Source organism: Sylvia atricapilla, chromosome 10 (assembly GCF_009819655.1).
Source record: "Sylvia atricapilla isolate bSylAtr1 chromosome 10, bSylAtr1.pri, whole genome shotgun sequence".
In the NCBI taxonomy this organism is placed as follows: domain Eukaryota; kingdom Metazoa; phylum Chordata; class Aves; order Passeriformes; family Sylviidae; genus Sylvia; species Sylvia atricapilla.
Window position 1 is genome coordinate 18,691,526 of NC_089149.1, and position 26,073 is coordinate 18,717,598.

Consider the following 26,073-nt stretch of genomic DNA (forward strand, 5'->3'; position numbering starts at 1 on the left):
CTCAGCACCTCAGGACCAGCTCTAGTTCTGCCTTAAATAAAGGACATGTGCTACAAAGAGGGTGAGGTCAGTGCTCACTGCTGCTTAGTGCCAGGTGTCATTGAGAAAGGAAAAAGTACTACATAGGATCAAATAAAGCTGAAAAAGCTTGCAGGACTGTTTGGTATGTAAGCACAGTCCTGGCAGGGATGTGCAGACTGGGCCCAGTCAGAACAGGAGGATGCACGGCCTGTACCTTCATATAGTGTTTGAAGATATCTGCTGCTGCATGCATGTCCACAATGTCATAAATTATCAGCTTGCTAAAGGCAGCCAGAAGGTTTCTTCTCTTATGTAAAGCTTCTATTTTGTTGGCTTCATCTTCTTCATCTCCCTCTGAAAGCATCATCAACAACAGAATGTTTGTAAGTAACTGTTAAGTTCTAAAACAACATTATCAAAGGGGACCTCTTAGAAAAAAAATCAACTCTTGCACATGAAGCAAGGAGCATTGTTGGAGAAGGAGCTAAAATGAAAGGTGGTAAGTCTTGAGTCCTGCCTTCTTCAAACCTTCCAGGGAAGTTTAGGAACATGACACACACTGGTCAAGGCTGCTCTCCACAGTCCTGAGGAGCTCCTGAGTATAATCCACATGGAACTGAGTCCTTTATTTCCTATACCCTGTGAAAGGCCACAGTGAACACCTGCTGAATGCCCTTGCTTAACTTCTCAAACGCAGGATATTCAGAGAGACTCCATTACCAGGACTTGAATATAAATATTTAACAAAAGAATAAATCAGAAGCACAAGTACTGCATGCCTTGGATTTTCAGATGTGAAATCCATGGCTCTGAACAGCAGAAAGTAAAATCCAGTTGTAAGAAGCATTAACATTGAATGGCAATGCCATAAATATTAAGCCCCTATGCAAGATTTCCCTCTGAGAATGAAAAATAAACTACACAAATAAAATATTAAATATAGTTATCATATAATATAAGCATATTCCACAATTGATATAAGAAACTTCACAGCAGAGACCTTCCAAAAATATGGTAGGAATACTTCTGAAAACATCTGAACAAACTGATCAGAAAATTCTATTTTCTCCTTTCTCTTGTGTCTGTTATGAAAAAAAGCTAAACATACCCATACTCTGATTTTCATCATCTTGGTCAATAAACACGTGATCCATCACAAAACTGAGAAGTTCTGACTGGAGGCCTGAGTCTGGATTGAACACCAAAGGCTGGAGCCCTTCTCGACCTCCCGTCATCAGCTGGTGACTAAAAATCATCAGGAGATCACAGAGCAGCATGAAAGCCTGAAAGGCAAAAGAGCATGAGTGCAGGGAAAACTCAACTAAGGAAAACATAAAATACCATTGATCTGATTTCCAGATATCCCCTGCTATTATTAAACAGCTGCTTAACCTGTTCTCAGGTGTAGTTGTTTATGTACTGTGAAAAGTATTCCATAACGATTTCCTCTAATTTGGAATGTTATGCCTTTGGTTCCTAGGTCAGGAACTGTGGTTATGACTTTCTCCATGTCCCAGATGACCCATATTAAACTACCATTTCTTCTCCACGAAAAGAACTCTAAAACTACCTCTGATACAAGACCTGCAGCCAAAGATGTTGTAAAGAGAACACACCTCTTTTTGATCAACAGATCAAAAAAATCAAACGAATAAAAACATGAACAACATTGATGGAAAATTCAGGCTGAGTAACTGTCAGACCCCAAAAATACAGACAAACAGCCCTAGCAAGGCAATTCTTCCAGAATTTCATCAACAGATCTTGCAAAAAAAGAACCAAGTTTGTCTGCACAGCTTTCAAATCCAGACAAAAGCCAACCTGGGCAGAATTGTCCATGATTTATACTCATTACTATTACACCCTTGTTACCTGAGACAGGAAAGAAGGCAGCTGTCACTACCTTTCTTTCTTTCAAAGGCTCATTCCTGCACGGTAGTAATACAACTTTGCCCCTAAATGCCTTTTGCTGGAGTCTCTGAGCCGGCTGTCTGCATTTGATCACATTCAGCACATTTCAGAGGCCTTTTGATTCATAGCTTATCTATTTTTAACCCCAGGTTCTGAAAACTTTCTGAAATTTGAAAAATTTCCCAAATAAAATCTGTAAATGCTGAACTTCCTGGTGGCTCCCTTATTTCTGGGAGTATGGTATAAAATCTGAATGAGCTACACTAGGGCAAGAACAGGTGCAAATCATTGCAACCTATGTTCTGTTGAGACCTTAGGAACAGATGTTGCTATGTGGGATTTTTCTCCCCTTGATTCAAAAGGCTGTGATTCACTCCAGTGATGATCTCACCTGCTCTAAACTCCCTTGATACTCAATAGAACTGAAGCTCTTGCTAATGCAGACCTCTAAAAAACGGCAGATGAGTAATGCACTGCCAGTGCTGACTTCTGTCTGCAACAAAGGCAGCAGTGGGCTCAGTCACAGGGTATTTATTTCCCTCAAACACTCATGGAAAAGTTGAAGTGTTTCAGTCCTGTTTCCCTAAATACTTCACACATTTTTCCTTCCTTTGATATGGACATCAACTTCGTCTGGAAAGAATGTATGGAGTAAGGATCAAGTATGATAGGGAGACAATTTGCACATAATTCTCAAAAAAGCCCAGTAAAACAAAAGGAATAAGTAGCAGTCCTGCACTCACAGAAATAAACTTTCTAAGGAAAAAACCAAGAGCAAATCATAGAAGAGCTGGGTGGAAGGGGTCCCTGGAGTCTCCAGTCCAGCCTACTCTGCCTGGGACACTCACTCTCTCTGGGCGTGGGTTTGTCTGGCTGAGGCTTGAAAACTTCCCCACAACTGGGAACTGCAAAGAAGCTTCTAAACCAAGTTTAAATTATCAATGAAACAACCATTGTGGCCACTGATAAGGAGAGAAAAAACCCATGTTAATACACCCCAAGAGCAAACCCAGTGCAGGAACATTTGCCATTTGCTGAGGCAGGAAGGATGTCAGGCCCAGACCAAGGTATTTGCATGGAGCTAGAAGATATTTTCACATTATATAATATTAATATAATATGCCAAGAATAACTACTCTGAATATTAAAAAAAAATTACTAAAGTAAAATCTGCTGGAGGCCAATGACACACAAGTCTTTTAGAAATACATAAACTACTGACATCTCTGAGAATTTAATGTTTATATTTAGCAACCTGAATAACAGAGAGTAAATGCCAAGCAGAGCTATCTTTCAAAGAAATAAAAGTGTCTTTTAAGAAGTATTATCTTTTAAATACCACAGGCAAAAAACACAGGCCAGTTATTAATTATAGTCTTTACAAAATCTGGGGAGGTCTGATAGAAATGCCATTTGTAGATAAAACGTCATAGACATAAATCAGTGTATATTCACAAAACATCAGCTAAAACCCAGTTACTGTGTCCTGCAGAGACAGACTTAATTATTTCAACAAACCCTTTGATTCAATGGAAAAAAATCCAAAAAGATTCAGCCCATTTGAGGTATCAGTCACCCTCCAAAAGTGCCCATTTCCATCTTTTAATCCAATATCTACAGGAAGAGCCTTTCATCTGACGTGATTGAGTTGGATGCCTGAAGTCACGAGGGCTGGAAATGAGCCTGAGCATCCAGGAATCCTTCCTTACTGTTAATCAAAAGTTAATTTGTCATGAGCTGTGCTTTGGAAGTTCTGTTAATACAGCTGCTCCTCTGGCTGTTTGTTCAGGTTTATTTAGACAGCAGCACAGATGATTTTACTTTAAGTTTGATGTAGTGTTGTCTTGAGTTTTACTACAATTTAACACTCACACTTTTCTAAGAGCATGACAGACATTCTTGTTACCTGTTCTTTGACTGGAGTGTTGACATTTGATAGACACTGCTGGCAGACAGCCAGGAAAGATTTCACAGTTTTCCTCAATACCAACAAGTCCTCCTGGAATAAACATTAAAAGAGAAAGTATCTAAAAATTAGTAAGAGGTTTCCTGGAGGAAGCAAAATAAAGAAATGGTGATGATTTCATACATTCAACAAAAAGCTGTGATAGAAATAATCTATTCAAAGAGAACACAAACAGAAACAGTCCCTTGGTTTTACAGTGATGATGAACAAACCACCAAGAAGAAAACAAATTAAATGAAGTTAGGTGAATTCTCAGCAGGATGGCTGGCCCATACTCTGCAGACCCTCTCCCAGGATAGCCCTCAGCTTGCATGTGGAAGAGAGAATCCTGCAGAATCACCTCCAAGCAAATGTGAAGAACCTACATAATGCACATGCACATTCCTGCTGAAGTGTTTTACTGGTGCTCTTCAGCCCATGTGTCTCAGTCTCAGTTTTAGCTTTTCTTCCTGCCATGAGCTCTGGTTGTTCTGTGTTCACTGCAGAGCCTTTTTGTGGTCCATATGTACTCCCTGTGCTGGTTCACAGCACAAGACAGGACTGCCAGCGTGCCCAAGCACCCTGAGTGTTCCCAAAGCTCTGAACTTCTCATCTCTTCCAATGGAGTGAGTGGGATTTGCTGATGTGGACACTGAGGGTTTGTGCACTCCCCCACCTTCCTATTCCTGATCAATCTTTCCCTGATGATGCAGCCAAGGTGCCACTGCATTACCTTGCCATTACAGAATCTCTAAGACAGTTCTACTTTGTTCTAATCCATAACTTGCCATTAATCACCTCTCTTTTTTCCTGGATATAAGCCTTCCATTTGGCAGCATTAAGATGCTTCTTCTTAAATTTTTTACGTTGTATTTTGTTCAACAACTGATCTGTATCATCCCCATTTCCAGGGCCTTCCCAGATGACAAACTGACAAACATGACCATTTTTTTAGTGGAGATCAGATCTCTCCCAGAATGCAACAGAAACTATTCCATTGAGCAAGGATTGCTCACCTACAATTTCTTTTAAATATATGGATCAGTTTTGAGTTATTGAATATGAATTACATTAAATCCAAACATACACCTGAAATGCAATGTGGTATTAATGTCTTAAAGACACTGGTGCTTCAATTGGTTTTATTCTCAGTCAAAAATGCAATCTTGTCAACAAGAAATTGATATGTTTCTTCGAATCTTAGCTGTTGGCCCTTCAGCCTTGTATCAACTGTGTTTTCTACCTCCTACTCCAAGATTCTACCTAGGACTGATGCCAGACTTATCAGGTCACTGTTACACAATCACCTGATTTACCCCTTTAAGCACTGGAATTGCAATCACTTTCATGCTTTCTACTTGCTATCACAATTATCTTCCCTTAAGATGCTCATGAATTCAAAAGAGAAACTAAAACCTATGAAAAACCCTACATTACAGGTTAAAAAAGGAATGTGTGCGTCTCCCATTCCTCCTTCTGTCAAAATGACTAACAGGCAGGTAACGTGGTATTTATTATCCTCTCTCCTGACAGCATAGCATGATAGAGATTCATATTGAAAAGTTACAGACAGCAGGAGAAAGCCCAACTGAACAGTGCAATGAAGCCTTCTGGAACTCTTCTGAGCTTGGAGAAATCCCCAGACTACTGACTTTTTTCAACAGAGAAAATGAGAAGAAAAAATGAATTAGATTTCCAAGTCTTTGAGCATTCTGGGGTGCACAGCTCAGGTGTGAGTACCTGATCTGCCTTCAGCAGAAAAACTGTTATGAAACCATTTTATCATCCTGCTGGCTGTTAGACAAAACCATGGGGTCACAACTCTGCAATTTACCTCTCCATGGCTGGAATAAGAACGAGCTGCTGAGACCGAGGACTAGAGTCTGTGCCACCACCCAAACCAAAACCAGGGTGCTCAAAAGACCCATGCTTACAATTCTTCAGGTACTTTCTAGCTTTAAATTAAAGCTTTTTTTTCCCACTGAAGTAATTGTAAAATGCTGTGCTTTTGCTACGTTCATGTCCCAAACCCCATCCTCTTCTTCCTATGTGCTCACTGCTTTTCATCCAAAGTACTTATTATTTGCAGTATTAACTTCAGCTTCAGTGTTGAAGAACCCTCAGCTTCCAACCTGACTGTGGAAAATGGTCCAATCTTTTGCACCTTGTGACTTTTTTCTTCTCTTCAATTTTTTGTGCCTTCTGTCATCATGCCCATATAAATATGAAAAGTCACCACATTGGTCTTTAAATCCCTTTTTAAATCCCCTCTCCTAAGTCCTCTGCCCACTAATCACACTCCAGTAGCCATGCATTTGGCTGCTCTGGCTGCTGCTTACTCACAACTGGCTGACCTCTGTCTTGCCTCTCAATGTTTGCTTTAGTGCTGTTTTATTTTTACTGTTCTAAGTTTTAGGACTCTCTTCTTCTGCTAATATTTGCTTCTCAGTGCATACAAATACAGTGTACAGTACAATGTCCTGGGTACCTGGGACAAGGCTGAAAGAATCCTGGTGGAAACAAGTCTGTGTTCTGATTCTCCAAGTCTCCAGCCTCAGGACTGCACTTGCTCCCCCAGACTGACAGAGGAGAGGACTCCAGGGGAGAAATGACCAGTTTCCTTTGGAACCACCTTCAAACCCCTCTGCACCTGAGGAGGAGCTCTCCTCCAGGCTACAACAGGCTGCTCCCACAAGCTCTGGAGGATAAGCTCTCTCCCCTCAGTACAGTGCTGCTTACCCCACACGGCCTCAGCCTCCACTGAATATGGACAGAGGGAGATCAAAGGTTAAAACATCAGGCTGTGGATGTTTCAAGGCTTACACATTTCATTCTTACCTGCTGCAGCCTCCCTTGCAGTAATCAATTTTTCCTTTTAGATTTTAGACACCAAGATATGACTCCATGGGACACCCTTCTCTCCACAGGCTGGCTTGAAGAAGCATTTCAAAATAACTCTGCCCCAATTCTCTGCTGTATTTAACTGGTGAAATCTTTGTTATTGGGCAGAGAATTCGGACTTTCTCAATAATTCAAATAGCCTTTAATTAACACCCTTCTGCTAAAATGTTTTTGATACATTTCCTGGCTGATAAAAATATATCAAAGGCTCTCCCTTTGGCTCTATTTACAAATAATATTGAACAGTGGGGGGGCAACCTGCAGATCACCCTCTGGTAACAGCCTGGAGAAACAAGAGCTCTTTGTGTGTGTGTTGGGGAGGAGACTTCAGTAACCTGTGAGTAGCTGAAGAGCAAGTTTGGAATTTGCTCATTAACATTACAGAAATGTCCAGTATTCTGGTCCTGTATTCTGTAGAGTTGATAGTTATCCTGGAGATGTGTTGCCCTGGCTGTAGGTCAATTATGTGCTGTAAACAAATCAATGAGCTGACTTGATCCTGATCAGATTTAAACCACTGGAGTGGAGCTTTTCCCTGCTACACACATGGAGACTCCAGTCCAAAACACCTGGATCAAGCAGAGAGCCATGACCCAGAACATGCCCAACAGCTGTAATATGAGGTATCCTTCACAGAGCAATTAATGGCTGGCTCGGGCACAATACCCTGGGGACAGTTCCCAAACAAGGGCAGTTCTCTCAGGATAGAGCTGTATTTTTGAAGAGCCATCTGAACTCCAGACAAAAAATAACTTGATTCCAAAACAATTCTGTTCCAGTGAATGCCTATGGGTTATCAACTATGACTCCACCACAGGATCAATACAAGATAGAAAAATTACCAAGCAATTCTGAACTGTGGCAAAAGAATTCACTTTAAAAGAAACCTTACCAGAATTCCCCATCCCACCTACAAACTCTCTGCAATAAAAGGTACACCTGATGGATGCAAGGCACATGGGAACAACAAATGTAAAACTTGTCAAGATACTTGTTTCCATCTTCTATTCCTGTACTTATAACCCCAAAATGGTCATTGACTTTATCCTGTGCATTGACTGCCTAAACAGGACCTCACTAGGTGAAACAGAGCAGCTACTATTGCCAGCATGGAGTCACACAAATGACCCAGCTGGCAGCAGTTGAACACTTCTTACAAATCATTCCCTCCATCTCTGAGATCTCAGGCTGGCTGTTCAAGGGAAAGCTAAAAAAAATCATCTTTGAAACATGAGCCTGGGAAAAAATATTCATAAATCTATGGGATACAGAAAAACAAAGACTTAAGATTAGTTTTATCATATATTATAAATTCTCGTCTCTCCATTTTCATCTTTTATTTTCCTTCCCCATTAAATATCATCCTCTCTTACCACCTCTCCTTCCCCTGCTCTCACCCTTCCTCTATACATACCAACACCTTTTCCTTTCCTGTCAGAGTCTACCTGATGTGTATCTGAATAGAAACAAAGCAACTGCTTTCAGCTTGTTTTTTGCTTCGTAATCTTCTGCTTTTATCTCAAACCTGAAAGGCTTGTGAGTGCAAAAGCCTCTCTACTTTTTGCAGCTATATCCATTGGTCTACTAAAGATGCCATGTGAGGCTACACAGCATCACCCCTCTCTGTCCTGAGATCATTACAGACACAGCAAAGTAGCCCCAGAAACCTGCATGGACCTACATATTAAACTGCTGCGCCAGAAATGTTCCTGTAAAAGCCTGAATACTTCAAAAATACCAATGAAATACACTGGTTTTCATTCTGAGATGCTTGTGTTAATGCCTTTGTCTACCTACACCTTACAAGTGATGCCGTTTAATGTCTACCAATTTCCAAGCCTAAATAATGACTTATAAACCTCTTGCATTTCTCTCAGCAACTCAGCCTCCCCTGTCATAGTGACACCTCTCCCTGAGGAGAACAGTGCTGCCAGTAGAGGACTTGAGATGCTTTCCTGTGACCAGATTCTGCATTCATTTAAAACAAATGGGATGGTTTCAGTTTTCTGAGTTCCGAGATGCAGAATTGTACACTACCAGCATGCTAATGAGAAAGGCTGAGAGGGGAAAATGGGAACAAAATAGGAATAAAGAATAACAATTATTCCTTCTTTTTAGCAGCTATTTTTAAACGTTAATGTCAGTATTCAAAACAACTCAGGGAATTTAGTATGTATTTTTATCACTTTTATATGCATAAAATGCTTATTTGAGTAGCACTTCAGTATAACATCTTATCCTTTTTGATGCTGATGGAGAAGTACAATTATTACTCCAGTTTTCATATAATTTTATTTTGATGTATTACTTTTGAAAAAGCTCTGAGAAAACAGGATGCTGGCCTCTGACTGAGAAAAGAGCTGAGGAAAGGTCCTGGAAAAGCCACGCCACCTTGTTCTGACTGCATCATACTTTGTGTACATTTGCTTTTTATTAGCAATCATTACTAATTGATGGCAGGGCCAGTGCCCTGCCATTTCTATTGCAACATAAAGGGTGCAATTAGAGAATAAGCAAGGGATAAGAACTATACATCAAGATTAAGCTGTGGTCTACAGATTAACAGTATTGCTTACAGCTGTTCCTGTCAACATTCCTTATCAGCCATGCAAACTGCAGTACTCACAATAAAGTGCATTAATTGTCTTCAGCAATAAAAATATATAATCAGCTGCTATAAAATCCTGATAAAGACTATTTGCATTGCTTAGACATATGCACGATATTAAATAGATCCCGAAACATGGAACAAATCTGAACATCAACATTTAATGTGCTGTAAATGACAACAAATGGTGGAAAGAATGGAAGTTACGAAGAAATCAGATGTAACACCTTTCTAGGTAAGTTGTGTTCTGCCAGTAAAATCTGTATGATCCAATGGCCACTTACTTTGGAAGGGGAGCCCTCAGTGATTTTCACCAGCTGCCAGAGAATAGAGTAGTGGGAACACTGCAGTGCCTGGACAACGATCTGTAACACAAGAACACACAGAATCTCAGCATGCTGCTAACAGCAGGCACAGCAGGAAGTGTATAGAAAATCTATCATGCATTTCGTGGTGAAAAGATAGGAGTGGCTCTTAGCACTTTTTATTCTCAACGGAATCATGTTTTTCTTTGGTTGGTTTGGTGTAATAAGAAATCAGCCTACTAGAGGTGAAAAAATACTCTGCAAATGCTGGGAAACACCAGAAAACTCTGCACTGGGATACAGCAAGAGGGGATGTCACAGTGTGACAGAAGTACAACCCAACTTCTACATCTCAGGTCAAAAGCATCTGTTTAAATATCTCTAAACCTGGCTTCTCTATTAAATAGCCTGGAAACCTGTCCCACTCTCAAATAGACATAGCCCAACTGTGAAAAAAAGGGAGAAAATACAACTTGTCCCAAGGAGAATACCAGGGTCATATTCATGGTGCCCAGAAAAGCATCCATGCTGTCTCTTGAACAGTTCAAATCCAGGTTAAGTGCTACAACTGCCAAACTGCTCAGGGTGGCCTGCAGGAAGAAATACTGAGCAGAGTTCAGATCTCAGGACCTTTCCCTAAGATCTTATGGAGGCAGTTGGAGAGGCACACACTGTCAGGCCCAGGGACTGAGGATGGCTGGCAGCTGCATGGACAGGTTTTATCTGCCAGCCCTGTCCCTCCAGATAGCACAACCCCAGCATGAAGCAGCAACTGCAGAGAGAGTACTTTCATACATTTTTTGGTAATGCCTCCTCTTAGGGTCCTTTCTACAAAATTCTGATTCAGAACTTCATGAGAATTTCTTTTTTCTAAATGAAGCTGAGTTAGAATTAACAACTGGCTTCTAACCAAAACCACATTTTAAAATGTGCTTAAATGCTGAAGTAGGAATTCTGCAGTTTAAGTAGGAATCACGGGAGAATAAGAGACAGCTCCTGTGTTCATCCATGAGAAACAAAAATTGAATTCTGAGGGAACAAAGTCCAAGCTGTGTTCACTAAAAGAACTCCACTAGGATGTTCTATTTTCCTGTTTTTTATAAGCTTTCATCTTACCTTCAATGCACGATAATTATTTGTGATAATTCTAATTGCAGCCAAGGCAATGTTGGGTTTCAGTCTAAACATCAGGACTGATGCACTGCTTTTCAGAGTCAGGAACATTAGCTATTCCCAACTTCAGAGATGAGAAAGGTGAGGGAAGGAGCTCAAAAATCACAGAATCCAAGGTTTTCCACCTTTTAGACAGCCCTTGACTCCACTATAAATTTCATTCCAAACTCTGTTTGTCCTACATCACTGGAGTGCATTGAACTTTTGAATTTATGTACAACCAGACTCTTTAGAATGTTGGACATCCAAGTGATGCAGTGCAGGTGCTGTTAAGGGTACCTGTTCTGGCATAGCTCCGTGTTCAATTCCAGTTCTCAGCAATCTGTAGCAGTTACTGAACAGATCCCATTTGGTGAGATCATGAGCACTGCAATGAGAGGAAATAAAGAGGGATTAATTGTGTTCTTCAGAATCCCCAGCCCAGAGAGCTTTGGCGGCTTCTACAGCTGACCAAGCAGCTGCACAGCAGCTCATTCCATGCTAAAAGCACAAATCAGGCTTTCTGATAATCTAGCAAAAACGTTTTACTACATGGGATTTTTGTAGGGAGCAGATAAACTCTCTCAACACCTTACACCTATAAAGGCTATTTAAATGCAGCTGCTGCTTCTCTCTCTAAGTTATCTTTCCTCTTTTGGAAACATTGACAGAACTCCAGAAAATCCTTCCCTGGCATTGCAGCAGAAACTACAGCCAAACTCTGTCAATATCTGAATAAAAATGGCTTTAAGCAAAATAAAGTTGTGTATTTTCCTACTGTCTCATTTCGAGAAAAATAATACACATTACCATTAGATATTAAATATCCCGAGTATCTGAAGTGAGACTACATGATAACACGTGGACATGAGACAGAGATGGTGGTCACCATCCCACACACTGTTCTACATTTCAGTTGCACCAACATGATTTCATCAAAGAGAGAAATAAAAATGACATTAGGAACAAATACTCTACAGCCTTTTACAGACCTCAACAGCTCATGAAGTGACTTTTTAACAGAGAAATGAGAAATATAGAAGGAACTGAAAAACATCAGATTGCCCGAAAGACAAAAATACTCTCCCAGCATGTAAATTTAAGCTTAAAACATTTTTCTGCAGTGGAAATAAACTGAGATAGTTTGAAACAGTTTACAATACATCTATAAAAGGGCAAGCCAGCTCAGAATAATCAGAAACTTGCTGATTGAAATATTCACCCGGAAGAAGGGACACTGAGAATGAATTGGGCATCTCAATTGGATGCAACAGCCTATTGCATCTGACTCACCCCAGCATCTAGATCACCCAGCCAAGCTCACTCCTCCCACCACTGTGCCTGCCCTGGGTTAAATCATTAACTGCCCTGCTCAGCCAGAAGGAATAACTCTCTAGTTCCAAAAGGGACAGAGGCTGAACTCAGCACCGGGAATGCCCAGGTCCTGTTGGAAGCCCTGCCATGAAACACCTCCCACTCACACTGGAGAGTGCCAGCCCTGGAAAACGTCAGTGGTAAGAGCTTCCCAGAAAACACAACCATCAGAGTGCACTGTGCACTGCAGGGCTGTGCCATTAAAGCCAAGGTGCACCTTAACTTCCAGTTCAAATCCAGGAATAGAAGAATAGGAAAACTTAAAAAAAATACTGGAACTAAAAACGTAAAAAGTGTAAAAATATTTCATGGACTTAGATGGTCTTTGAAGTACTAAAATAAAATGCTTCACAGATAAATTAGAGGCTGCCAGAGAGCTGCCTCTGACTGGTGGTATTAAGCACAGAGATGCTGCTTCCACAAACCACGCGGTTGCCAGCAAGGCAGAGTGGTACCTCCTTAATTACAGCACTGTAATTAAAGCAGTAAAGTCTCCTTGGTGTACAGAAGCAGATATCTGCACAGATTATCCTACAGAGAATATGAAAGGAAAAACTGTCTCATTCCTGCTTTTTCAGTTCAGAGATTCTCTGTCAGGCAGCTGGCACAGGGGCCATGCCCCCACAGCTGGGGACACAGCTCCCTGCCCTCAGCTTGGCCTTACAGCTCAGCTCAGGAAGGGCTCTTCAGCTTCCAGAGCTGAAAAATTCTAACTGTGTGCAAGTTACACACAGCTCTTCAACTGAAACTTTCTTAACGCAGTGCCTTCACATTACAGTTAGGCATATTCTGGTACCTCTTCATGTCTTTTGAGCTAGTTAGCCATCAAAACCATAGTTATAAAGGCATCTTGGACACCACACAATTCTCCAAAGAGGTTCAGATTAACAGAGGCTCCCAGGAAGAAAATTCACACAACACAGAATTTTCCCTTAGCTCTTTCCATGTCTGACTTTTCATGGACTACAGAAAACAAGTCCCAGTATTTCATCCAAGTTTTCTTTTAATTCTTATGGACTGCCCTGTCTGCTGGGGTACATTTCTGCCAGACAAGAGGCAGGTGAGGTAAAGGTACCAGTTTCACAGTGATTTTCAGTGTGGCATAAAACATCTTAGAAAAGTTTCTTTTCCAAGAAGCGACCTTTCTACCCACCAAACTGCTTCACTTGCTCAAGATGCACAAAGAGGGGGAAGCTGTGCCTTGGGCTTCGAGAAGCTGTGCTACTGATACAGTCTAATTTCTCTAATACAGTCTAATTTCTCTGATTTCACTTATCATCATTTCCACTTCTGGATATAACAAACTTCTGAGTAACTCAGTCTGAAGAATACACTGATCAACTACTGGACAACATGTTAAGCAAAGAGTTTCTCTAAGAGTAAGAGATGATGTGATGATGTGACCATAAATTTACCTGTTTAGGAAGTGTCCTGACTGATTGCACTGACCCTGAAACACATTGGTTTTATCTGAGAATTATGACAGCCCCTGGAGGTTGTGGAGTCAGCATGGAGGTGGGAAGGAAGCAAATGTTGTGTCATACCTGAGGACTACTGGACAGTAAGACTACTGCAATGCTCCTGGTTTCTAAATGTGAAACAATGTACTCCATGCAAGGCAGGACCAACAGGCACATCCAGGGGAACAGAGGTGATGCTTGGGATGTGCCTTGCATTGGATTTACTGAAGTAAGTAAATAAAAGATGCTGAGATTTTGCAGCATACAAACTGCTACAGCACTGATGTGTCAAGTGTGAAAGTTCAACTGAATTACAATGGAGACAATACAGAAAAAGTCATCTCTATGTACTTAAAATGCTGTGAGTAATTTGCTGTGAGATTCTGGCAAAAAAATACCCCAAAAATACTCCAGGAGGTGTACTCAGAAGATCTCAAGAAAATTTAATGTTGTAGTCTGAAAATGTGGAAGGAAACTTTGTAACAATATATTTAATTTGTACTGATACATTATATCCTTGTTTTGATGACTCAAAAAGTGGGCTGTGAGCCCTTTGCTGTCATGGCCCTCCCAGAAAGAGGATTAGCTCAGGCTTGGGAAATCCCAGTACAGAGGCCTTGTGGTCTGGAAGGCTTTTCTCATAGTGCCTTACCATGTATTTTCCACCTTGCTTTTTCTTCAAGTATGAAGCAGCAGCAATTACCAAGGTGAAAAATGCATGGAGAAAGTATATTGGAGTTTCTCTCACTGGGAGAATATAGGGACTTGTTTCTTCCCAAAGCCCCAGCAACCATTTCATCAGTGTCTGTTCAAGAGATCTCCTGATTTCTTTTTGTTTTGGTTTGGTTTTTTTTTTGACTCCCAGGTGACAACAGACAATGAGAGTCAGACCAGAGCCACTGTGCTTTGAGACAGAACACTCCACGTGTGTTTTGAATTGAAGATCCTCTCTCACAGCTAAAGGTTCAGCAGAAATTCTGGCTCACACGGTGTAATTGTTTCCAATCACAACACAGGTAATGTTCAAGACAGTAATGAAGATCTCATTACTTCTTTATATGCAAGCAGATATTAGGAATTCTTATTGAGCTACAGTCATAAATCATCAGCTGAGGAATGAAACATTAACTGTTTTGCAGCTCTTCAGCTTTGATCCTTCACTCTTTCCTGGTTATCTGAAGGTGAAAGTAGATGTCCCTGACCCTGAATAGTGTGTTACCCTACAAGGCTTCTTTATGGTCTGAATCAACTCTAGAGACCTGGAACCCTGAAGAAAAAAAAATATATATCTGGGAGCCTCTCAGGAAAGCCTTCAGATTTGTGCTTCTCTCCTGGATTTAAGTAGAGTTTTCCCCAAGTCCCTTCAGGAAAGGCATGGCTCCAGTGTGTTACCAGGGAGACTGCAACCCTAACTGGCACATGTGTCAGTCTGCTGCACTATGGAAATTAATAACAATTTAATGAACTTTGTGGGACTCTCCTTGAATGGCAATAAAGAGTAGAGATTGCAGAACCATTTCAGACAGTGATCCAATACAGGATTCAGGATAAGTGAAGTCTAAGCACAGAAGGAGAAACAAAATCACAGAGTTATTAAAAAACCAAGTTGTACAAAAGAGCTAGCAGAAGGAAGGTCCTCTCCCACACTGTGATAAGGAAGAAATGATTTGTGGCTCTCAGCCACCTGCACATGATGCTTTCTCTATGCTGACCAGGAGCAAATGCTTCCTGCAGTTAGAGGGAAGATTCAGGCCTTTGTGCTGTGCTCCAGAATTCACAGTTCCAGTGAAGTTCTCCAGGTTGCTCTGCACGTGCTGAGGATGCCCATAGGTCTGAGAGCAGCAGGAACCTGAAAAGCTGGTTCTTGCCTGGTGAGGGAGATTCTGTGCAATCCACACAGGGAAATTTGGCCAACAATTCAACTGCAGGAGGAAAATGCATCTTCCAGGTTCTCACCATAAACTATTAATTATTATTGCTGCTACTAATGAATTCTGTAATTTTCAGGAGAAGTACCTCAAAGGTATTGAGAAGCAGCTTCCCGCAGGCTCTCCTAAGCCAAGCCCCAAAGCACAGGTGGCAGAGAAGTGTCCCTTGTGCCCCGACTGTGCCAGGCAGAGTAGCAGGACCTGTAGTAACTTACTCAAGGGTGTAAGGGCATTGGGTTGTCGGGAGAGGGTGCCACTTGCAAATCCCATCTGCAAAGGCCATGGCATGAGCTGAGTAAGGATCCAGACCAACCCAAACAGGTCTACTGACAAACACCACCAGTCATTGCTCCATCTCCACTTCAGATTTCAGCCATGTGTTTCCTCATTTCCCCACACCTGACACTGCTGATACTCACTGAAAGGATAAAATTAACATCACACATTTGTGAGGGAAGACATCACCTACTTGTGAAAAGATGTCAACCTCTTCAGTGTGGAGAGCACATTGTATATGTCATCATCATCAGCTTCTTCTCCCTGCAAAGGAAAGGGAATCCAGGAGGAGAACTCAGCAATTAGGCCCAGTACATTACTGCACAGGTAAGAGCAGCTTCTTAAGGGTTTATGCTGATATAAAACTGTCCCCAAATTTTCCAGTGACTTTTATGTAGATTCCATAACATTTAAGTAACCACTGCACAGCACTAAAAAACAAGCAAGATCATCTGACAATATTCAGCATTATCATTGCATTAATATCCAAATCTGTATCCTCCAGCAGTAGAAATCATTCCCAAGACCAAAATCTGAGTTCTATCTTATTTTACAAAAAGGACTAAACCACCAGCTTTAATCACTAGCTGATGAACATTCTGCAACACAATTTTAGTATTTTCTGCAAACTAAACAGCAAATTCCCTTAGTGAATCAAGTGAAAATAAGGTATTTTCAACCCTAATTTTTCCAGCAATTTTCTAAAATTAGAAACCCACTTGCAACAATTCTGCTCCATTTCATTTTGATAATTTCTTTTCCATCTAAAAGCCTAACAACTAAAATATCTTCCTGCCTTCAGATGCAATTGTCAATCAATGTTTCTCTCATTATCAGCCCAGTGAGAAGCCATAAAGCAATGGAATACTTGTTTGGGTACCAGTATGCAAATTTTTTTAATTTAAAATGATGACATGGATTTATTAAAATTAATTATTCCAACAAATATCACTTAAAAAAGAGAATCACAAAGGCCATAATTTTAAATCCTTGCTACTGCTGTTCTCTTTCTTGTCTTCTCCTACTTCTGTCTTGGTTCTGTTTCCAGATCTCTGTCTCATGTCTGACCTATGCACTAGCTTTTTCTTAGAGATCTAAGGCTCTTAATTCATTTCTCAGATGCCTCTCAGACACAGTGCTTCTCTGCAAGCCTCAGCCCTGCTCTCTTTGGATCTCAGTGCTCCCTGTGGTGAGAAGGAAGGGAACCCTCCAGAGGAGCCTGCTTGTCCCTGGCCCACAGCCCCTCAGGAGCCCAGCCCTTGCTCTGCCCAGCAGCCCCAGGGCATCTTGTAGGGCTTTCTGCACCGGGGCACAAAGAGAAGCCACCGGCAAAGAGAGGTGAAAGGAAAAGGAGTGGGAATGAGCAGGTAGTGACTTCCCGATTCAACAGCAGTCATAGAGCAGTCCTAAAGAAAAAACAAAATTAAGGAAAGTTGCAGGCATTTTTCTCTCCTAGTCCATCACTCCTGAGAAGACTCTTGGGAAGGCATGTATAAATCCCAGCACCTCTGTGCTCTCCCCTGAGATCCCCTGGGCAAAAGGGGGACCTTTGGAACAGGCTCAGGAAGGCAGAGGCCTCTCAAAGGCCACTATTTCCAGTCTCAGCTGCTGGGCATCCATTTGGTGTGCATGGTTCTGAAGCTGGACTCTTGTGTGGCAGCCCAGCCTCAGCCCTTTCTGCTGCACAAGTCAGGTTTTGGTCCTGCCGACCAGAGGTAAGGAACTTCAAAAACCCAGGCTAAGGTGTAATGTGGCATTAGCTGGAAGGATTCCCCACACAGGTGGGCAGAGACGGAGCACAAATTCTGGACTGTTTTTCCAGGTTCTGATCAGGAACTTATGAGAAAGTACACCAAAAATGGCAGACAGGTAGAGAACAAGCTCCACGTATTTTACAAAAGAATGCACAGTGGTGCCCCATCTTCTCTGTGTAGTGGAAGGTTTCCTGCGTGTGCTGCCTTCTCACTCATGCCCATTTCTGCAGCTATACAAACATTTTTATTTACTCTGCAATGGGACAAGGCATATTTACAGTGTGCCTGTATGTGGCATGTTATGTAAAAATAGGAAAAAAGGCGTATTTTCTTTAATATGCCATTCTAAATCAGGGACTTCGCTTAACTTTCTCCAAATGTACATCAAAAATTAAATGTATCCACCACAGTGCAGTGCATGACTACGAGCAAAGAAAAAGGTCTGTGCAGCCCTCATGTTCTGTTTGAAAGGCGTGAAAATTACAACAAATTAAGTACTGCTACACAAAGTTAAATTGCTGCAAAGGAGGAAAAAATTACTACGGTTTCTATTCTTATTTAATATATTCTGTCTTATGCATTTTCAAGAATAAATTCTTAGAACGAAATCCCAGGTACTTCCAGGTTTCAGACCGGTATCTTTTACTCCTTCCAGGACTCTTTTAACATGCATTATACATATTTTCCTAAATCCTCTCTTCCATTCAAAACATATTCCAATCTTGATTTTGCTGCCTGCATATACATTTGGGACTATAAACATTAATGTAAATACAACTTCCTCTGCATTTTTCATCATCTTTCACCCATTCATCCACTTAATTCCTTATGTAGACTGTTTTAATACTCAACTAAATTTTCAGAAGCAGAATTATCCCATAGTCTTGTTTTACACCATCAGTAATTTGAAGGCTTAATGGGTACTTTCTACAAGGGAGAAGTAGCTCCAAATAATTATGAAATAGCTGCTGCACTATTCTTCAGATGGATAATTTCTGGCTTGCTAAGAATGCTTTTCTGTAGCCTATCCTAGCATACTTTATGCAGTTAACTTGAACAATTTTAAGAAAACAAACCTCCTGCAGTAGATCCTCAACAGAATGGTTAAATCGATCCACAAATTCGTCAATGAGTTGGCTGTGAGCTATGTCAACTCTGTTCTGGATGGTATATTCCTCACTGCAGAGGATGCTGTAGGTTTTGCTGCAGGCTTCCAAAACATCTGATTCCACATGCTTTTCCACAACAAACTTAATCTGCTTCAGTAAGGCATCCAGATGCTGCAGAGCAGAAAAGAACTTCAGCTTTCTCCTCAATGGGACAACGACACTGAGCAAAGCCACTGCCAGAAACAGCCAACCAAGGCTGCCTTGCTCATGTGCAAAACAAAGGCACAGCACTGTGGGGCTGAACAGTGGTTACACCTGAGAGCAACCACACCTCCTGCCCAAGGCACACTACCTTTTCCATTCTGCCCGTGCTGTAGATTTCCAGGTCAAAGTACTGAGGGATTTGCAGGAGGTTTGCAACCTTCTCAGCGTCAGCGGAGTACTGGAACATCATGGCAACAAAGCAAACAACAGGCAAGTAAAAATAAACTCCTGCACTACAGAATGAGAAAGTTTAAAGACAGCTGTAAATCCCAGTGGAAGATTTATTTCGTTGAAAACTGTACCTTTGATAGCAGCATGGGAAGTGCAATAATGAAATGCTCAGTCAGTTTATTTCTGTCGTCTATCTGAGTTTTTCTTTCTTTTGCTGTCAAGACCTGGAAGTGATCAAACGTAACTACAGTAAATACATTTTCTGTATATAGTATTCATTAACTTTTCTAAACATTGTATTACAAACAAAACCATGCAAATGTATTTTTAATAAATCAAAAGAGGAGGGAATAAAAACTCAAAACACATTTGGGCTGAAGAGTGATTAAGTGGGAGGACCGTGTGTCCTAAGAGGCTGTGACTGAAAATGAAAATACCATATCACCCAGCATGACACTGTCCCACAAACCAACATCTTTTTAGGATTGAAATTCAAATATAACCCAAGTCAGTGGAAGTTCTGCTATTGCTTCCAATTGTACTGAACTCTGGCTTTCGTACATTAAACCAAGCGTTAATGTAAAACCTCAGGGCAAAGTGAAGTATAATTAAGAAAACCAAGGCCAAACCACACTGTAACAATGATTTTCATTAGCAGATTCATGGCCTCCTCTCTAAACTGGAATGGAATTCTCAGTGAAAATGTACATCCAAGTTCACAGCAAGGTACTGAAGCACTAATGCTGTCAGAACAAACCCCCCTGAAACAGTGACCAGAGGGACAATAATCAAACCAGCATGCTTCACCAAAGCTTAGATCTGGCTTCCTGGCCAGGAAAGAAAAGAAAAGCAGGAAAGAAAAGAAAACAAACAATGATAATAAAATACTCCAGTTAGCTAATGATTCACATATAGCCAACCAGCTAGACTGCACAGTATAAAGTCAGAGGAGAGACTATCTCACAAGAAGGTGAGTGAAATCTCTTCCCATTCCAACTTAGACAAAACGTTGGTGAGATCATGGGACAGGATGAATCTCCAGTGACAAGGCAGAGATCCCTGCAGTTACCATGCCACAACTCATGGTCTAAATGAAAAGAAGCAAAAGCTAAGCATCTCCCCTACATGGCTCTGCAAGGGAGGAGGAGCAGCTGGACACAAGGCATGTGCTTGGATGCCAGGCACTGTGCCAGTAGGAACCCAAAACAGCCATGGAAGTGGGAGGGAATGGATCAGTGAGCAGGACGAGACACTACTTGCACAGTGCATGATGCAGAGCAGCCTCAGCCCCTGGACACCCACCAGGGCAGCACCAGCCAAGCTCAGAGCAGTGCAAACCTATGTCAGAATCCCAACCCTGACAGCCCAGTTGTGTTCTGGGACCAAACACTGCTGTCCCCTGGCACTGGGAATTGATCTGGGTCCCAGCATGACTTCCAGGCTCTTTTGATCATCCTTTAGAAGGTGGAATTTGTTTTACTGATCTGTTTTCTTTAGCTCTAAATACAGACATTGAAAACTTAAGACGAAGCAACCTGCTGAACTTCAGTGAACTGAGCTGTAGATCTCTTGAGAAAGAGAAAATACCTGGAAAGTTAATACTGATGTCATTTGGTGCTCCAAACAGAAAACACCAACAGGATTTTTTTTTTTTAATTTAAATGCACTTTGACTGCTCAAAAGGTTTACAGATTGAGACAAAAGAAGCTGTGCTTACAATACAGTTTTCGTAACAAAAGATAAGACGTGCTTGTGTAAATTTCAGAAAGTGCTTTCATGGATTTCCTCATTAACCCTGAAATGTTTTAATAAATTTGCAATTCCTAAGAATATGCTTTATAAATTAAGGTACATAACGGACATTTAAACTGATGGTTTCTTGAAGCTTTTCCTGGGATCCTGTTTCTGGACTAATCTAGACTAATGAGACTAATCTGCTTTGGCACATAAAAAAAATTAAGAAGTTATGTAACTGCATTATTTTAGCAATAGAGAATGGCAAGACTCTCCAGATTTCATCTTTATTAAATCTGTGGCTTTAACAAACTAGCTATGATTATGTAGAATGGATACTAAAAGAAGTATTGTACATTCATGTGGTTTTATTCCATTTTCATCTATCCTAAATAAGATGGGGACTACCAAAAATCAGGGATATATGTTTAAGAAGCTGAGACGGCTTTGGCACATGGATGCTATATTATGGAGAATACAGCTGAAAGCCTGTTATTACCCTGACCCTGTGACTTATAATGAAGCATTTAAAACTGCATGTCCAGCCTTAGGAATGGCCTTCCATTGGTGCTCAAACAGTCAGTATAAAATCAACTAAAGTGGCAATTTGGCCAGAATGTAAAGTTCTGAAACGTTTAGGGCACCCAGCGGAAGAGGCCTAAGAGGATGGATGCCTAAAACCACAGACACATTCAGACTGTGAATCTCAGTCCCACCCTTCCTGCTCAAAGCAGAGCCAGCCCAGGGGTCACACTGGGAGGATCAGGGCTTTGTCCAGTCAGGTCTCAAAAACTACCAAGCATGGAAAGGGCACCAACTCCCAGTACCAGTTCTAGTGCTTAAACACCCTCATGATGAAGATCCTGTTGACTTTTCTGCAAATTTTATGTCCATATTAGCAGCACATTAATTTTTATGGAAGGCAGTCAGAGGTAGTCTGCTCTGCTCCTACACTTTCCACTCTAATCTAGTTTTAACATTAGGGGCTGATGATGTGGGTACATTAGGAATATAAAGCAGGGGTATGATAAAAAGAACATCCAAAAATGTATTTTATGCTGTAAATTTATACTGAGTAACTTGACAATGCAAACCCCAAAATCAAACAAAGAGAAAACCATATCTGCCCAGAAACAGAATTTCTAGTATTTTCCTTAGAGGTGTTCAGATGAAACAGCAGTTAAAAAACTCTACCGCAGGAATGTCCCAACGTGGTGTTACAAATATCTTCCACGCTCTGGTGGCAGCCAGGCAGCTGCAGCCCCACTCACCCTCTTGCCAGTGCCCCTGCCCACGGGGGGATGTGCCTCGGCAGCCTGTCTGATGGTGCACACCATGAGCTCAATCAGAGCGCTCTCCTGACGATCCGACATCGCTGCGGGGAGAACAGGCCGTCAGCACGGGGACACAGGGGACACACCACCACACACACGGTACTCTGTCACAGTTATCGAGCCTTTCCTGCCTCCTCTTTCATTTGCCATTTGCATCATCTCATAATGGACATGGCAGAAGTGAAAGAAACCCAGAGGAATGTAGGCTGGAGAAAAGGATCGATGAAGGGGAACATAAGAAGATCTACAAAATAAGGGAGAGTCATAGAAGACAAACGGTGACAGACAATTCACTGTCACTGCCTCATAAATTCTCTGCTCTTTGGCAAGTGCTTCTGCTCATATTTGGAGGATCAAATCCCACTAGGCTAAGCAGAAACAAGGAAACAAAGTCCCTAATTTCCTAAGGAAATTAACCTATAAATACCCTCACTGCAGCAGGTGCACACCAAAAGGTCGGCTTTTGAAGCATGGACATGATGAGCACACCTTACCAGGAACATTGATTTTTCGAACACCTAAGCTCTGTGGAAGTCTCTGAAGCAGGAGAATCCTGAGGAATCACAAAGGATCTTGAATGACACTCATTAACCTTACGGACACTTTGCCCCCAGCCTCTCTGGCTATTCTGTGCACCGTGGTCTACTATTAGCAACAGGAAATCTGAAACTAATGGTGAAAAGAATTACCTCTGTTTTTTCTCTTGAGAATTCATTGTGTTCACATCGCCTGGAAAAGCCTCCTATTTAACTAGCATCACCTGAAGTGATGTTTATTCAAAACTGTATTAGCTATCTTATTTATTGAAATAGTTATTTAAACATTCAGACAAAATCAAGTCTTAGCCTGTAATATTAGGGAACCAGAGTACGGCAGACTTGACAAAAAAAACCCTCCAGAGTACAAATAAAAACAAAAATAGAGTATAAATTGGTGCTTTTGAAGGAAAGTACATTAAAAATAGATTAACCCAGAATCTTCAAATATGCTTTCCAAACAAACCACAACATAAAAAGATGTTTCACTATGGGTGGCAGAGGTATTTGAGGAATAACTAACAATACTGTGCAATACCAAGGAAGCACACGGTTAAGCCAATACCTTCTTCTCCTTGGACTGGCTCCTCCAAGAGCAATTCTGTCATACATTCCCAGTCTTTCAGCAGTTCTTGAGAGCTCTCCCACAAGCTGTCCACCAAATAGGCTGCATGTTCATGCAACTAGAAAATCCAAAGCAATCATCAGTACAGCTCCTGGTATAAGCACCAGTTCCTCAACTTTCCCCATCATGTGACCACAGAGAGTCTCCTGGGCATTATCTTATGTTAGTTGGAAAGAACATTCAGTTTAAAACTAATTCAGGAAGGTTTTCTCCCAAGTGAATGACACCAGTGCAATGGGGTTATGTTTTAACAGAAACAAAATAAAACCTAACTGAGCTTCTTTTGCACAAAGCTGCTGGTTCGTGAAAAATCTTTCCCAGAGTTTTGACCCAGAAGCTGTAAACTTACCTTCCCTCACTTTCTCACTGCATTACAAAAAACAGAAATGTTGAGGCATGACAGTTGTAATGTATTTGATTTGAACAAGCTGCTATGTGCTCAGAAAAAAGGAGCAAAAACCCTGGTGATTTCAGGAGGTATAGATTAACACTAACTTCAACTGCAAAAAATATTTTTATGTGAATCAACACAACTGTTGTAAAGTGAGAAAAATAATCTATAGGCTTCTGCTGTTTTCTAAACTTATCTTTAACTACTACCAACAAGTAACAAGCACAACACGCAATTTGTGCTTGCCAGGGACTGATTCCTTAGCTGGAAAACATCTCCAAGTGCAGAGAAGGAGGTGTCAGTACATTCCCCTCCTCTGTTTCTGACAGCTTTGGGCAAAATGTCACAGAGTTACTGCTGCTGGGCAAGGTTCACTCCCTTGAATTCACCCCCAAGCTGCAGCATTAATTTGTCCCACCCAAATGCAAACTCCCAAGTCTCTAATTCTTTACTAAAATTAGAGTCAGGGTATTCTACTTGGTCCCTAATAACTCTCAAAATCAACAATATCAAAAACTGGCCCTGAGAGAGAAGTGACCCTCAAGGAGCAGCATGGGAGGCACTTTGCTGATCTTGGCTTTGGGAGTGGAGCAGAGTTTCTTTTCTCCTCAGAAGGACAGACAAGTAACTCCAACAGTTTCCCACAGATACTGGCTCTATAAACCATGGGCACAATCCCACCCTGGATGTGTTCATCAAACACTTCATGTCACCACATCTCTGCTTGTTTTCCTCATCCTCCACTGTTTTCAAGACGCATCTGCATAAAGCCCTGAAAGACATGTCATCTCGTCTCACAGCTGACTGCTCTGAGCTAAGGATCCTCAGGTCCTTCCCACTCTGTGTTCATCTATGGTTCTAATCATAATTGGAGATATTATACAATTTTTGTTCCATCTTGATTCAAATTATTTTATTCCAAAAGAATTACTCCAGAGGTATTCTCCTTGCACGGTTATGTAAACAAAGAACCATTTACATTTGTGTGCAGCAATGCACCCTGGCAGCCACCACAGCACCAGCAATGCAGTGTGAGTACAGTGGGGAAATGCACAAGTTAAATAAACCATGAAGATTTTCAGATCAATTTCCTTAAGGGACAAGGAAATGGAGGGGCAGAGAAAAGGGCTTACAGTATTTCTGAAAAATATAAAAAAAATAGAAAAGAAAAACAATTTATTACTGTATGTTGATAAATCACTACTTAAGTTCCAGGTTTAATTAAACATTTAAAGGTTAAAAATGACTTTTTTACCTCACTTTCAAGAAAGAAAAGAACCAACATTCTAATAAGGTTTCCATTTGGGCTATTTCGCCCCCTCCTCTTTGCTAGAGCCTCTTCAGCTTGGGGATCATGTCTGCTGAACAGCCTGAAAATAAGCAGAAGGAGCTCATGGCTATTACAACAATTCTCATTTCTGCAAGAATATGATGAGCATTCATTCTTGATATAGTAAATTTGTTCATAAAACAGTGCAAGTATCTCAAGCTATTTCTTTCACGGGAAAGACAGCACAACCCCTGCCTGTCTGAATATGTGAATTTATCTTCAGTCTCTGAGTTCACAAGCTGGAAGAATTTCACACAGAAAAAAAGTTCTCCAAAACCTACTTAATACTGAAGGTTTTGCAAAGTTTTAAGTATTTGTATCACTAGCACAGTTTTGCATTTATAACTTATCCAGTCTTACAGCAGTGCACTAAGAGCTAAGGTTGTATCACTCTGGCTGGGACATGGTACAAACAAACCTGACATCCATCAAACAGCCAACCTCAGCTATCAGGAGCAGCATCAAAGATAAAACGAGCTCCTACTCATTATTTGGGGTTTTACAGGTAAGTGACACACTCTGCACTGAGTTCCCTGATGGATGGCCCATCCCAAACTCCTCTCAATGCTCAAATTTTCCAAGAGACCTCAGATGTGCCAGTATTACTGTTACAGCAATGACTGTTTCACTTTGAGAAGTTTGAAAGCTGTTCTTGGCTTTTACAGTGAAATCACAAAGCAGGTTAACATATGAAACACAGAATTCTGATTTCACTGCTGTAATTCACTGAAAAGAAGGCCAAGTTAGACTCAAATGTTGTATTTTAGTTAAAAACATTACCTCATCCTCCTTGCTCATCCTAACAGATAAACAGTGAGTACCTCTGCAGGTGCTGAGACACTTTACAAGCTGCCCCTCAGGGCTGAGCCAGTGACCCTCTATCTGGTGATCCTTTATATCATCTGTACTATTTGCTTTCCTTTGCTAAGCACAGAGAGCATGTC

At 41.1% G+C, this 26,073-nt stretch overlaps 1 protein-coding gene across 3 annotated transcripts in view; it reads right to left on the minus strand.

The window, feature by feature from the left end:
- STAG1 (STAG1 cohesin complex component) overlaps positions 1-26,073 on the minus strand; it is a 168,337-nt gene that overhangs the window by 16,510 nt on the left and 125,754 nt on the right. For all 3 annotated transcript variants that reach the window (XM_066326193.1, XM_066326191.1, XM_066326192.1), the window contains 12 exons: positions 25,055-25,169; positions 23,349-23,466; positions 22,185-22,288; positions 19,311-19,403; positions 19,097-19,186; positions 18,712-18,915; positions 16,075-16,145; positions 11,144-11,231; positions 9,671-9,751; positions 3,839-3,931; positions 1,130-1,304; positions 236-375 (listed from right to left, as the gene is read on the minus strand). In XM_066326193.1, the coding sequence (XP_066182290.1) occupies positions 236-375; positions 1,130-1,304; positions 3,839-3,931; positions 9,671-9,751; positions 11,144-11,231; positions 16,075-16,145; positions 18,712-18,915; positions 19,097-19,186; positions 19,311-19,403; positions 22,185-22,288; positions 23,349-23,466; positions 25,055-25,169 (1,372 nt within the window). The remainder of the gene's footprint in view (positions 1-235; positions 376-1,129; positions 1,305-3,838; positions 3,932-9,670; positions 9,752-11,143; positions 11,232-16,074; positions 16,146-18,711; positions 18,916-19,096; positions 19,187-19,310; positions 19,404-22,184; positions 22,289-23,348; positions 23,467-25,054; positions 25,170-26,073) is intronic.